A 15815-nucleotide genomic window follows, 5' to 3' on the forward strand; every position below is an offset into this window, starting at 1 on the left:
GGAGATACAATACCCCTCATAATGTTACTCAAAAATACAAGATGTTAAAATATAGTTGTTCATTGTTATTCATCGAGTCCTAATGGCTGCCAGGTACTATATCATTTAAAAAATATATATTATTACTAATGCAATATAGATATTTTGACAATATTTGTGGATTGAAAAGAACTAGCATTGATCATTGCACTCTTATGAAAGAAAGACACATATATTGTATTTTCACTAGTCATTTAATTGTAAGTACAATATGTAATATACTTTACTTTTGGCTCAAGTAAATATGTTTCACTTTGCTTTGCACGTTGATTGATGTTATTCAGGTTTGAAAGTGGTTTATACATCCAATACGAACCTGGTTACACAACTGCGTACAAAGATTGGCCATGTGAAGACAATATACAGTCTCATATAGATGATGGATGCTCTACATTGCTGTGGTATCCTGCATCCGCCATTCATTTATGACTATGATCCACAGGTTACAACGGCTACATTGGAATATCATGCTCATAATCATATGTCGCCGTCTGTCTTCTGAAATTACAAAAAAAAATAATAATATTCATATTGTTTGCTTTTACATTGAAGTTATAGGGTGGGATGTATTGATATCCGAGTTTGGCAGACGCGCGGAATGTCGGATGGACCCTGATTTTTTTTTTAAAGGGGCAATTATTTAAAAGTCATGATTTCGCTTTGTAAAGGATTGCCCCTTTAAAAAAAAAATACAAGTTCGGCTGGCATCTGGCATGGCCAATGAACTTGGACTTCATTACATCCTTCCCATACTGTAGTTTCTGTTGTGAAATACACATGCAATAGGCAATCATCTCATTAAAAATAATTTTATAAGGAATCACAATAGTAAGTGCATTGCAAATATTGGAAACAGCCTGACAAAACAATTCTGAGAATTTTTAACTGAATTTGGCGTTTTGTTTGCTTTGTTCACTACTTATTGTACACTTTATAGCATTATTCCTTAAGCATGCCTTCAGCATTAAGAGGAGTATTCAATTAGCTGTGATAAAGTGGTCAGTTACAGTGATCAGTCTTTTGTGGCAGCTGCCAAAAATAAAAAAAAATGTGGCTTATTCTGGGTTTGCACACTCCCGTGATTTGTCCTATTTAATTTGCAATGATTATTGCCATCAAAACCAGACAAATGTGTAGGCGAAAAAAGGAAATTTGAATGTACCCCATTTAAAATCCTAACTAATATAGGAATACAGTACAGAAGTCTGTTAGTGGTCATAGTAAAAATATTTGGTATACTTATATTCTGCCATATGCCTGTTATATAAACTTTTATAAAAAAAAAAAAAAAGTCAACAAAATGATATAGAGTAAAGCAAGTGTTTTCAGCAAAATAAGTGCTCAATGAAATTAGGGTTACATAAAAATGGGTATAGGAATATATTTGTGTCGTTTTAAACTTCCCCCAAAAAATTACTCCCGTCTGCAAGCCTAAAAACATCTCACTCATAAAGTACCTCAATATACCTGTACCATACCTTTTACCCAAATTTCCATCAATTTGCTTTTTTTTTTTTTACCCTAAAATGACATGTCATTGTTGGACAATAATTAAAAACTTAATTCTGAACCAAGGAGCTGATTTCAGAGTTGATCGCTAATCAAAGAATTTGCAAACTGAGTGATTATCGAACATCTGCACACACGTACCATATGCATTGTACATGCACAAGGGGAATTAGCAACATATTATGTGTCTGGGTCGTAAACATAATCCTCTCACAGTTTGACAATTAGGGGGTGGTAACCTGTCATTTTCTGGGTGTGTCTGAAAAAATGCAGGCGTGTCCAGGTGTTTTGTGGAGTGTCTGTGACATCAGCGATTACCACTTCCAGTCTGTCTCAGTTGCAGATTAGTGGAAGGCTCAGACCTACTCTTATTTGCACAGATGGCAAAAACTGTTGATGTGTTACAACTTGAATATGGATTTGCGAGTGGATGCCTATTAGTGATTCATTCGCAATTCTTTTACAATTTAGCAATGGGCGGTCAGGCTACAAATCCCACTTTTTTTTTTACCTTACAACAGGGTTTTCCCCCAAGTTCGTTGCCCACACAGGGGAGGTAAAGTGAAATTTGTGACAAAAATGTGGAGAATTACTGCTGGTAATTTGATCATGCACAATAAAAAAGTGGCTTATTGTGAGGCGCGGTAAAAGCTCCAATATTACAGCGGAAGTGGGTTATTGCAGCTCATTGATAAGCTCTGCCTAATATCGCTCAGCTAAAGTAGCCGTGTGGGGTGACCTAATTCACCTTTCCTAATAAGACCACAGGCCTGTAGGGAGAGATGTACTAGGACTTGAATAGAGATAAAATGGAGAGCGATAAATCACCAACCAATCAGCTCTTTCCTGTTATTTTTCAAACCCACTGTGTGGCATGGTAGTTAGGAGCTGACTGGCTGGTGTTTTATTACTCTACATTGTATAACTTTTTAAGATTAGTACATCTGGCCCTAAATGTGGTCAGGTTGAGGATGGCTCATGCCTCAGGGAAAGCCTGGGAGCTAAAGACTGCTGCTGGCATCAGGTTTATGTATGATATTGTTTCTATAAATTTTATTGTTTTTAAAAGATGATCTGAAAATTGTGGTCTAACAATGGTCTAACGTGCAGTACAGATTTACCGTCACTGGTAAGACAATCAGTTGAACGTCAGTCTGGTAGGTCAATCACAATTCAGAATCAAATCGAAAGATCATTTTTGTTTGTGTAGGTCTAATGTCCATACGGTACTTATATGTTAGTTGGGCGCCCACTAAGCTATTTGCTTTGTTTTCCGGGTCCCCTCGCGGGGCTCGCTACACTTGCCAAGCTTCGGGCACGGTGGCTCGCTGCGCTCGCCACACTATATAAAATCAACTCCATGCGACATGGATAGTGGGGGTATGAGCGTACTAACTATAGTGGGCTCCCAACTAACATATAAGTACCGTCCATACATTAATAGATAATTGTTCATTTGATTGTTGATCAACGTTAACTCTGCTCTCATTTAAACTACTATAGTTTACTTTACAGAAGTATATGCTGTACTTATGTGTAAGCATGAATACAGTGATTCTGACATATTGGTGAATTTACAGATGTTAAAGATGTCAGAAAATTTGTGATGGATGTGAGTCTACATAATGCAATTTGCTAGGAAGCCATGTATTATAAGAACTGGTGTGTAGGTAGCACAGAGTTGATGCAGACATAGCCAGGATAGTATGGGGTATAAGCAGGGTAAATGGATACATCGTATAACCAGTGGTGGCAGTGGTATCTATATGGGTATGCTAACCAGCAATGGTGGCATAGTGCCTCTTATATAATCAGACACACTCCTTTTACGCTTGTTGGGCAAATCCTCACTATAGAAGATATTGACTTTTGGTTTGCAGGATGGCACTCTAAATAGAAAAAAATCCCGGTGCCAGGAACATAAAGTTTCAGAACATGAAAAGCAATTACCCCCCTTGGTTGTAGAAGGATAGGAACCGGCACACGGGTGGATGGTGAAGAAAAGTTGATTTCTGATGAAAACCGTTTATTTCGGTTGAAACAGCTGTCAGGTGTACAGCTGTCGTTGTGTGCAATCATGTTTGTACAATAAATCAACTTTTCTTCACCATCCACCCGTGTGCCGGTTCCTATCCTTCTACAACCAAGGGGGGTAAGTGCTTTTCACTATAGAAGATAGAGAGGGAGAGACAATGGACAAGGACTTTGCAGATGTACAGTAGGGTATTTTGGGGTATGGGTCATTGGGTCGACCACTGACTGGGTTTAGGTCAACACCCGAAATAGGTGGACATGGCTAAGGTTGACAGGGTTGGAAGGTCAACACAAGCGTTAGTTCGACAATGGCAAGGTCGACAGTCAAAAGGTCGACATGAGTTTTTCACGTTTCTTGTCCCGAATGTCGACATAGTCAATATGGACACTGTCTAAGTGTACCGCGTGCTTAATACTGATAAAGTAGTAGTAGATCATAATATGGTACTTGTGTATTTTGGCGGCGCCCATCGCATCGCATACCATAACACATACGATGGTATGCGATGCGACGCGATATCGTACGATAGTGCACGATGGCATACAATTTTGAAATTGTATGCCATTGTACATGGCATACGATGCCATACGATGCGATGCGATTAAACATTGTATAAGCACCCTAATGGGTGCTTATACAATGTTAAGCACCCAAATGGGTGCTTACAATGTTAAATGCACCCCCACGCCACCCCCCACTATAAACGTGAACCCGAAGCGTGGCGAGCGCAGCGAGCCCGCGAGGGGCGGCGGTACGCGTCCTACGACCTTTTCATACCCCCACTATCCACGTCGGCGTGGAGTTGAGAATAGAATAGTGTGGCGAGCGCAGCGAGCCACCGAGCCCGAAGCGTGGCGAGCGCAGCGAGCCCCGCGAGGGGACGCGGATACCTTCACAGGTAAACGCGTCCCCTCGCGGGCTTCACAGGTGTCCGCGTCGCCACGGACACCTGTGAAGCCCGCGAGGGGACGCGTATAACTGTGAAGGTATCCGCATCCCCTCGCAGGGCTCGCTGAGCTCGCCACGCTTCGGGCTCGGTGGCTCGCTGCGCTCGCCACACTATTCTATTCTCAACTCCACGCCGACGTGGATAGTGGGGGTATGAAAAGGTCGTAGGACGCGTACCGCCGCCCCTCGCGGGCTCGCTGCGCTCGCCACGCTTCGGGTTCACGTTTATAGTGGGGGGTGGCGTGGGGGTGCATTTAACATTGTAAGCACCCATTTGGGTGCTCAAAAGCACCCTTTAGGGTGCTTATACGATTTTTGGTCGTATAGGGGGTCAAAATCGCGTCGCATCGCATCGCATGCCATCGGGTGCATGGCATGCGATGCAATGCGATCTGTTCGTCGTACGACGGACATCGGGGGCGCCGCCAAAATACACAAGTACCCATAATATAATTGTATTCTGAATTACTTACCTGTCATCTACATCAGAGTTTTTCACTGTTAGTGGATGGGAACTCAGTTTATATTGTAGTCTTTGGAGATGTGTTGCTCTCCCAAACCGGAGTGGTAATGAAGCAAGAGACTGATATTGGGACCTCCCAAACCTCTGGGGCAGGTTAGCTGCTGACTGGATGTTGGCCTTGCCAGATAGGTATCTACCAAATCGCTGAGGGAGGTTTGGGAAGCTCTTCACTATCTTCTCATCGGAGGCTCTTCCAAATCGTAGCGGCAGATTTGCAGCAGGCTTCAGGCTTCTTTCTTCAAGTAGTTCTCTCTCCAGTTGTGCAGGCACGCTGCTATACCTATTCATTATAGGAGAGCCCATCTCACTTATACTGCTGGGTCTCCAATATCGATACTCATCAGAGTCAGCATTTCTCTGATTCGGGAAATCTTCTCTGGACTGTAGGAAATAAGATTTAAAAAATAAACAACACATACTGTATGTAAACAAATATGTTTAAAAATCAAAAATTACATCAGCACCAATTGTTTTTAGAGGATATAACCCATGTTATTAACTGCCATAATGTGTTTATGGATGGGTGACTAGCGACTGTGTTTCCTTCACTTGTGTATGCAAAGAATCGCATCCGTCTGTCATATTGGAGATGTACAACTGTTTTGGTACCATCAAGAAAGAGGAAGAAGATTATTCTGATGCTGTTCCAGAGATTTATTTTATTTATTTATTAATAGTTATTTATTTACAGTAGTGCAAACATATTCTGCAGCGAGTTACAGAGAATATTTGAACACTCACATCAGTCCCTGCCCCAGTGGAGCTTACAATCTATATTCCCTACCACACGTACACGCACACGCACATTCAATCTAGGGTTCCTTTTGTTGGGAGCCAAATAACCTACCAGTATATTTTTGGATTGAGGGAGGAAACCGGAGTACCCGGAGTAAACCTACGCAAGCACGGGGAGAATATACAAACTATACACAGTTAGGGCCATGGTGGGAATAGAACCCATGGCCTCAGTGCTGTGAGGTAGTAATGCTAACCCAGGGTTGCCGACTTTATAATTCTCCTCTCCGGGAGAAGCCCGCTCAGGGGCGGGGCTTAAGTGTGGCATCACTAAGCCCCGCCCCCATGATGACAAACTGCCAAATTCACGGATCTCTGTGGAGGGGGCGAGGCTAAAATGACGTGATTGTGTCATTTTAGCTCTGCCCCCTTCTGAGACCCGAGGATTGCAGCATTTTAATGCCGCGATCCGGGGCGCAGGGGGGTCCCCCCTGATTTCGGGAGGGTTGCCCACCCTTCCGGGGGCCGGGAGGAGGTCCCGATTTTCGGGAGACTCCCGGCCATTCCGGGAGAGTCGGCAACCCTGTGCTAACCATTACACCGTCCATGCTGCCCAATGGAACTGTGGCACCCCAGAAACTGGGGGTGCCCCGTTTTGAGCCCCGCCAGGGGTTTGCTTTGTTTAACATTGGTGGGCAGTGGTGCCCTTAACTAAAATGGCGGACGGCCATTCTAACATAGGGTTGCCAAGCAACCAAACCGCCCGGAGCCGCAGATGCTCAGGGACCAGGAGGGACTGACCTTGGAACCCTGCTGGGATTGGCAGCGGGAAGAGCGGGAACGGAGAGGGGAGGAGAGTGCTTGTGGCGCGGAGAAAAAGAAAAACGCCCCGTGTGAGGAGAGTGGAGAGCGGGACGGCAGCACGAGGGAAGGAGAGGAGAGACCTGAGGCAGGACGCCCGCAGCATCAAGCAGGAGAGACCAGAGCGAGGGCGGCGACGCCTGTGTGATCCCCGCTGACCTCGCGACTCCCGTCAGCAGCAGGGACGCGGCGCACGGAAGCACGCGACCCCCGCTGACCCCCAGCCAACCGCAGCAGAGAGAGAGAGACGGCGCATAGAAGCACGCGACCCCCGCTGACCCCAGCCAACCGCAGCAGAGAGCGCGAGAGAGAGACGGCGCATAGAAGCGCGTGACCCCCGCTGACCCCAGCCGACCAAGGGAGAAGGGAGAAACGGCGCGCAGGAGCATGTAACCCCCTGAAGACCTCAGCTGCTAGAGAGAAGGGAGAGAGACCGTGACTGGCAGGAGCTGGCATCTGCAGCAGACCCTCAGGTACCCTGGTCCTACCCTCCCCACGGCCCTTCCAGGCCCCCCTGGACCACTGCCACTCAGCAGAAAGACTCCCAGTCCCCCACACCCAGTCTTACACAGGCCTCGCAGAACTGAACAGGTGGCCTAATCCCACTCTATTGGGAAACTTTGGAGGACTACCCTGCCTTTTGCCCTATTGCCTACTACCTCCCTATTGGGAAAACTTGTGAGGGATACTCTGCCTATTGCCTCATTGCCTTACTGCCTCATTCCCTCTCCAGTGATTGGGTGGTGACCACCAGTTCACCGCCACGTTGACCCAGTGACTACAAGCGTGACAATTGTGTTTGTTGGCTCAGTGCCAAGACTCAGGGACGCTTTTGCCTTGGAGGACAAGCTACTTTCCTTTAGTGTTCCCCCCAAGAGACGGTGCACCTAGGCCCAACAGGTACCTTATCCTTAGAAGTGAGCTGCGCAGTTCAGGGACTCATAGTGCCATTTGATCTCTGGACCTTTTGTTGTTATTGATCCTAAGTGTAAAGTGTTACAGTTTTTTTTTTTTATTATTATATAAGTCATTTGTAAGCTCTTTTGATGTGTGACCCTTTCTTTCTGCTGTGAACAGATTGTTAGCGGTATCGTTGAAGCGGAATATTGTGTGAGTTGTGGCCTACGGTTATTACAGCCGGCCCCATTGCACACAATATCTTTATAAGGTATCTTCCATTATTCTTGTAATATCTGTCAAATTTATTGTTCAGACTGTGTATCTGTTATTGATTACCGGTTCTATTGTCATTATACTGACTAATCATTTTGGTTATAGCGGTGGTCTTCGACCTTTGACGCAGCTTAATAAAATATTCTGATCACCGCCCTAACGTGTGCTGACCGGTTTGTGGGGTTGTTTTGAGGTATTATCTTCCCCGGGGAGTCTTGTCCCTCCACCCTCCGAACTGCAGGCGAGTGAAGCAGACAAGGCACAGAGGAGCAGCGCCAGAAGAGGAGTCTGGAGCTTCAGGTACCGGCCACCTACACCGACACCTACACGTGATTTGGGGTATATCACAGAACTACTAGTACCTGAGGGGTCAATGTACTAAGCTTTGAAGAGAGATAAAGTGGACAGAGATAATTTACCGGCCAACCAGCTCCTAATTATTTTTTCCAGCATGGGTCAGTCTTATTCAGTGCAATGGATGCAATGTGCCATTGCAATGTCATTTTAACGCCAACAACATCACCTGAATATGCACTCTTTGGGTTTGCAATTAGCCCTGCTTTACACAAAAGTGTTAGGAGCCCTATGGGGCAGTGAAAACTTTTGTGTGAATCTCAGCTGCTGTAAAGTGCAGCCACTACCGCTAGTAACCTAATTGGATTGACCCCTTACCTGGAGGTGGGTGGCTGATACTTAATCTTCATCCACTTTATCTCTCTCCAAGGTTTAGTACATAGCCACTGAATGTGGGGAGTTACAGATGTGGGGAGTTACAGATGTGGGGAGCGAATGAGCAAATGGATCAAAGCTGGCTTCCTGCCAGCAGACTAAGGGGTGATCCCAATGTTTTGGGGACTGCACACGTGCATGCTCTATTATGCGCATGTGCAGCTCCCCTTTGCAATGGCTAGGATAGTCGCCAAGCTGTTCGCATTTTTTGGGGCTGGCCGGGGCAAATGGCAGCGTGGACAGGGATCGCCCATGGGAACGCCCAGCGTTTTATGGGCATCCCTATGGGTACATGGGTGGGCCAAGGACTGCCGGGGGTGGGTGGATGTAATGCAAATGGTTGGCAACCATCTAATGATTGCTCCAAGAGCGGAGGCATGCGATGGGATGTGTTTTTGTTACACATGCCCTTATATTTTACCAAGGGGAATCGGTGGCTGCAGCGGCGGTGGGGCGCGCGTTCGGATGGGTGATGCCTTAGGTGCTGGGATCTTTGCAGCTTGCAGAGCCAACCTGGATGGGCCCCTAAAGTAGCTCAGTGAAAAGTGCAAATGTCAGTGGCAACAAACAGAATACATTATTTAAAGTAACACTGTTAAGGCCCCCATACTTTAATGCGACTTCTTCTAGGGTAGAATTCATAGCTGATCTCCCTTGAACCACCTGGGAGTTTCATGGGCAGAAGGATCACATTGGATATATCACATGCGGTCCCAGCTAATACTGCCGGAGGCTGTCCAATCTGACAGATCTTACGGCACTTGCAATCTAGGGGGCTCTGATCCAGTGTGCACGGGCCCACGCATTAGATCTAAAGCACATGTGATTTGCCTGATTTCTCAGCCTGATGTCTTGGAATCAGATGAAATTAGGCAAAAGTGTATGGCCAGCTTTACGTTCTAGGGCACTACTTCATTAACTGTAATTTTCAAATACATAAAATCGAAAATGAGGAAGGGCTAATGACAAAAAAAAATAATTGTTCAGTGAAAAAAAAAATTTCTGTTAATAAAAAAAGATCCTTTGAATTGGGTTAATGAAGGCAGCATCATGCAGGGAAAGCATATTAGAAAGACAAAGGAAAATCAAGCAAAGTATAATTGAAGGAGTGACCTTCATTTTTTATTAAGCTTATTTCTAAACAGCAATTAATCTTAACAATGATTCCGAAATCATAAAATTAGACCTTTACCGATTCACACCAGGGAAAAGCAAAATATATACTCTCATGTAATTGTTATACATAATGTTGACTTCACTTGAATGAATAAAATACATATTTTCGTGAAATGTGTGTCCCATAACGGTGCTTATAGAATATATCTATAAAAGGTTACAAATAATTGCAGTCTAATACATATTAGCTAATTTGAGAATGCGGAGACTGAACTCAGTAACCAATGGATTCTTTCTGGCCAGTCAATATTTTTAAATGTTAGATTAATAAGGCATACATATGGTGCGCTCTGAACTACTGATATGGACTATATAGTCCATAGCAGTAATGGGGGAAATTTACTAAAGGAAATTTAAAAAAAATTAGGTGTATTTGTATCCAGAAATACACTTATTTTTGACATTTACTATCCCAAAAATACGGCAATTCGTAGTCGTATTCATGTGCTATCAATACGAATACGAATTGCCTTATTTTCGGGATAGTAAATGTCAAAAATAAGTGTATTTCTGGATACAAATACACCTATTTTTTACAAATTTCCTTTAGTAAATTTCCCCCAATATCTCCAAAGCTTACAAGCATTCCCTGAAAACTCAACTCTTTAGGCAAGCTTATCATGTTCCAGAACCCTGCGTAACCTCCAGTAGCATTCATATCTAATTGCATTCCATCAGGACTGTCTTGCAATCTGGTGGGACTGGCATGGTATAGATTACTATCCTTATGTATCCCTCCTATTATCCCTATAGATTGTAAGCTTGTGATCAGGGCCCTCCTACCTCTATATCAGTCTTTTACTACCCAGTTTGTTTTATCCCTGTTGTTTCCAATTATAAAGCACAACGGAATATGCTGCGCTATATAAGAAACTGTAAATAAATAAAATCAATAAAGGTACTTGTGTAAGCACGGCGCTCATTACGTAGTTAGCATAGTGTCCCTGTCAGAACCAGCATAGGGTTCACGCGGCCAGCATAGTTAGCATAGTCAGTCAGAAGTAGCGTAGTGTTCCCGTGGCCAGTGTAGTCAGCGTCCCTGTCAGATTCAGCGTAGTGTTCCCACGGCCAGCGTGTGTTGCTGAAACACCCCCACTATCCAAGCCAGCCCAAAGTATGGCGAACACAGCGAGCCCAGCTAGGGGATGCGTCCCCCTAACCTGTTCATACCCCCACTTTCCACATCGGCATGGAGTTGATATTATAAAGTGTGGCTAGCGCAGCGAGGGGACGCGGATTACTTTACATGTATTCTGTGTTCTCTCACGGGGCTCGCTGTGCTCGCCACGCCATGCTCGGTGGCTCGCTGCACTCGCCACACTTTATAAAATCGACGCCACGCCGACGTGGATAGTGGGGGTATGAACAGGTTGGGGGATACGTAACACATCCCCTCCCGGGGCTCGCTACGCTCACCACGCTTCGGCTTGGCGTGGATAGTGGAGGTTTGAAAAGGAGGCAGTATATAACATGGAGCACTGGCGAATGCATCCTTTTAAACTGAAGTGGACACGGGCAGGGTTGCCGTACCGTGCCGCAATAATTACTGAGACGCAGAAGTGTCTGAGACACTCCTGCGTCTCAGACAGATGGAGCGCCTCTCTGCCAGCATCTGCCAGCCCAGGGGATCTGGTGGTTACCGGCGCTGTGTGAGAGGTGCTCTCTAGGCTTGCCAGGAACACCGGGGACAGAGCCGGGCTGCCACAAAGTCACTACGCTAGGCAGCCGTTGGGGTGCCACTACGCTAACTATACTAGGCTGCCGTTGGGCGGCCCTGGAGTCACTACGCTAACTACGCTAGACAGCCGTTGGGCTACGCTGACAGCGTAGCTTAGCCTACACTGAAAATGTAGCATAACCGGGCGCCATGCTATTACACAAGTACCTCAATAAATATTGGTAGAAAACGTGTGTATGCCGATGCGTGCCCCCTTTGGGTTGGTATCGCAATTTTTTTTTACGTAAAAATAGACTATGCAGGCAGCTCAATTTTGACTACAAAGTGTACAATCTAGAGAACAGTATAGTCAAAATTGTACATAGTCAAAATCGCACCATGTCTCTACCTTCAGGAAGAGATTCTGTAGGATACTATGGGGCAGATTTATTAAGGTTGGCAAAGTAATAAAAGTGGCTGGTACTTTATCACTGGCCATTCAGCTGCTAACTGTCAAGTTACTAGCTGGGTTTTAAAATGACAGTTGTAGCTGATTGGCTGGTAGAAAAGTAAAGTATCAGCCACATTATCACTTTACGAGCTTAATTAATCTACCCCTATGTCACTTATAGGTTAGGTCCCCCAACACTGTCCAAAACTAATGTGTATATATCACTTAAAACTATTTACTAATAAAAAAATGTTTCTATATTATATTTTAAGTATAACTAACATTAAGATCAATAGTTTTGTGATTAAAAAGAAAGTAGGTGAAAGTTGAGTAAGTTTAGCGAAATTGAACCATGGGCAAGTGTGACTCATTCTGGATCCTATACAAAAAGGTTTACGGATCTAAAATATTTTTTTTGTTTAGCAAACACTATAAAATCCACAAACTAATCATGTGCTTAGGTAATGTAATTGTCTTTCATATGTTGCTCTACAAGTATAATTATATTGACAAAGCTTTTAAAATGTAATAGGTAAAAAAACAATGTCATGTCAAACAAGAATACACTTTATAAAGCAACTTTTCTGGACCAAAGAAACAATTTTCAACAGATATAGTAGCCATGTATACAGTCAATACTGATCAAGGTACAGGTGTAGAATGTTTCCTTACCTCAAACAGGTCATCGTATTTCTCTTGGCTCCCAGTATTTGTCATTTTGGTCTCATCGGAGCATATGGAAAATGCAAAAAAAATGGAGAAAATATATAGCGAAGAAAGCATGATGGAACGGATAGAAAACCTGCCTATTAGCTCGTTCAGCTTTTCCATAGAATCCTAGTTGCCGGGTCACCTTCATTTTATATAGTGTTTGAACAAAAAGCAGCATCACCCTAGAACATTCCTAAGTATTTTCTCAGTCTTAATTAATATAACAACCTTGAATTAGATGATAAAGAATTAGAAGAATGTGTTTGCAAATAGCTTACCAAACATTAAATATACAGTATGTAAAGAATTATATCCTAATTAAGTCAACATATGAACTATGTTCAATTAGCACATATCCCACATTTTCACGTCTACGTCTGATTATTTAATTAGCATAATTATAATTTTAATTAAAAGTACTTTATGCACAAAAATCATTCTCCACACTGGTTTATTTGTTTTTTATAGACATGAGATTTTTTTTTATACTTAAGCTGGCCAGGCATCAGAGTGATTCTAGGCCCTGAACGCACAATTTCGATGGATAGTGCGTTCGATTGTGTATTTCGGTACAATTAGACACGTGGTCCTGTGGGTCGCGAGGTTGCTCCTATGATCTTATGTGCAGCACATATGATCAACTGGAAAGGGTTGTGATTGGAAGCAGATTGTATGCAGATCGTCTGTGTTTATTAGCACATACGAGTGATTGTTCAATTGATCAAACGTTCTAAGGTATGGCCAGCCTTAGTCAAAATTGAGCTGCATGTCCATTAAACAGGGTGTTGTTAGCGAGCTGCGTGAGCATACATCTTTAATGATATACACACTAGACGACATGGCTATGATATTCTTTATGCATGATAGACTTAATAACAGTAAACCAGCACTTGTTTTATGGTTTGCAGAGATTAGATAATAAACCCATACACAGTAAACCTCTTTTTTGTTTCAGCAGCATAAATAGAATTAGGACTGAGCCTCACAATGAAGAGGCCAAGGCAAAGTCAAATCTAGTGACAATACAGTAGCAACCTATTAGTGAAGCTGCCCCCCAGGAACTAAATGAGACTGTAAACTCTGTTTGGGCTTTTTTTATACTGAGCTTTCTGCTCGAGAGACCCAACACTCCCATGGATTGGGTTCCTCAGAATCGGCTGAGAGTTCCTGGATGGCCACCCCTCAGCCACGGGGTTTCCTGCTATTACTGATGCCTACCCATCTGCAGTGCCGCCCACTGTCCTGCCACTGGTTATTGTCACCGGCCTAGGGAGGGCTTAATGGACCCTGGTGTGAGGGTCAACTCCTCTCTACCAAAGCTTCCATCAGCTCAGTGCTCCAGTATGGAATTCAGAGTTCAGCTCCTGGTAACTCTCCATCCAAACTTTTAATTTTTAATTAACCTTTCCAGAGATATTGTTGTCTAATACCAACATGTTATGCCTCTGCACTCATCCTTTTATTTTCTCAGTCTGGATGTTATATTTCTGCATCCTCCAAAATCTAACCTACAGATGTGGCACTGCTGCTATTGAAGCCGGCATCCACTCCCCCATTCAAAACAATACATACCCTGCGGGATGCGGGAACATCCCCCCAAAATGGGACGTTCCTGCAATAAGCGTGACAGTAGGAAGGTATGGTCTAAATAAGAGAAGGAAAGGCCATGAAGGCACTGCTTGTGGGAGCTTACATGCTAATAATGTACATAATTGTGCCATGTCTTTATGTGAGGGGCTAGGAAGAGAATATCATGGAGAACAAGGGTGGTAGACTGAAATTTTGGCTATTGCGCCCATAAATTTTGGCCCTGTCAGGTGTGCTTTAGTCAGTGAGTGAGCAGTTTCATCCTATTATTTGTACAGTACATTTATTCTTTCCTTATCAGTCCTGTGATTATTGGTTTGTGTTTCCACCGTCCCCTTTACTCTTCCTGTATGCTTTATCCCCCCCAAAATAAACTGTGAATAGAGAAAAGGCTAAAAACAAACTGATAGGTTAATTAGCTCCCAACAAAATGAACCCAAGACATACTTGCCTACTTTTGAAAACTAGATTCAAGAAATGGAATTTCCAAACTTTCTGAGGCGCAACCAGTCCAAATAGTGTTCAGACCGTCAGTGTTTCAGTGTATTTCTCCACGTTTGTATATCCTCTCCACATATATACAATTCATATGCAAAGAAAATCCAATCAAAATTCCACCAATGGGGTAAAGTAGGAAAATATGGGTGAGCGTACCCCTACTCACAATGTGAGTGGCACTGTATGTGCACGTAGCGTGTACTTTCTCCGCTGGTCTTTTTTCTATATTTTCCTCTTTAGCTCCAGGTGGTGTGTGTGACATAAAAACAAAAGTGAACAGTAATGTGTAAATCAGTTTGCTATCGCCCTTTGTGATAAATAAATGGAACAAGAAATTCTATGGGAGCACCTCACTCACCCGGTATATTTTTGCTTTTCAGTGCAACAATTTAGAACAATGTGTGGTGATAATATTGAATAAATGGGTGTACCCCACTCACGGTATGGTAGGTAGAGTATGTGCCCGTAGCAGGTTCTTCTTAGAGTCTTCTTAATTAGTTGTAATGATCAGGAATTCTCCGTCCAAAATGCATATATAAAAAAGCAAACAAAAACAAACAGTGTGTAGTCTCGTTACAACCAGCGTACATGTATCCCAATATTCAATGGGGATCTCCTGTTAATAGGAGGATTGTAAAAATGGTGTACACGAATCGTACTGGGACTCACACTTTGTAATATTTTCTTAATGTGCATAAAGGTTTCTTTATGTGAGGATTGGTCGTGATAGAAGAATCCTTCACCAGGTGTACAAATAAGGGATTTTTATACCCAGTGGTAGTGGTGACTGTGGGAAATAGTGATATTGGCATACCAGACTTGGTAAGTCTTTACACTCCTGTAGCATTTTCTTTAGGCTTGTATTGCCGGTGTGTGCTGGGAAATCCACATCCGGTTATACGACCAGTATGCAGAGGGCAAAAAAGAGGGAGAAAGGTATCTCAATGTTTATTATGGGCAAAAAAACTATTTCTCCTCCCTTTTTCCCAGCAAGAAGCAGCAAGAAAAATCCGTCCATACACTGAAACACTGACGGTCTGAACACTATCTGGACTGGTTGCGCCTCAGAAAGTTTGGAAATTCCATTTCTTGTATCTATTTTTTATTGTTCTGGTTATTGGGTGATAACCACGGGATAGTACGAACCGGAGGCAGCAGAGCGCCAAGCAAGGGTCATATCCTA

General features: G+C 43.6%; 1 protein-coding gene across 1 annotated transcript; it reads right to left on the bottom strand.

The window, feature by feature from the left end:
- Positions 1-214: 214 nt before the first annotated feature.
- NPVF (neuropeptide VF precursor) lies at positions 215-12677 on the bottom strand. The gene is made up of 3 exons (XM_083186354.1): positions 12509-12677; positions 5005-5435; positions 215-537 (listed from the first exon to the last, which is right to left on the bottom strand). The coding sequence occupies exons 1-3, from the start codon at positions 12665-12667 to the stop codon at positions 492-494; spliced, it is 636 nt and encodes a 211-aa protein (XP_083042480.1). The 5' UTR covers positions 12668-12677; the 3' UTR covers positions 215-491.
- Positions 12678-15815: the final 3138 nt, after the last annotated feature.

Source organism: Crinia signifera, chromosome 5, assembly GCF_055691185.1.
Source record: "Crinia signifera chromosome 5, ASM5569118v1, whole genome shotgun sequence".
Taxonomy (NCBI): domain Eukaryota; kingdom Metazoa; phylum Chordata; class Amphibia; order Anura; family Myobatrachidae; genus Crinia; species Crinia signifera.

What these genes read in the sequence shown, in the direction of transcription:
- NPVF (XM_083186354.1), bottom strand. Translation starts at nt 12,667, where the DNA reads ATGGAAAAGCTGAACGAGCTAATAGGCAGGTTTTCTATCCGTTCCATC. An exon ending in AATACGATGACCTGTTTGAG is followed by an intron (nt 5,436 to 12,508) that starts GTAAGGAAACAT and finishes TATTTCCTACAG; the next exon opens with TCCAGAGAAGATTTCCCGAA. An exon ending in AACTCTGATGTAGATGACAG is followed by an intron (nt 538 to 5,004) that starts GTAAGTAATTCA and finishes TTGTAATTTCAG; the next exon opens with AAGACAGACGGCGACATATG.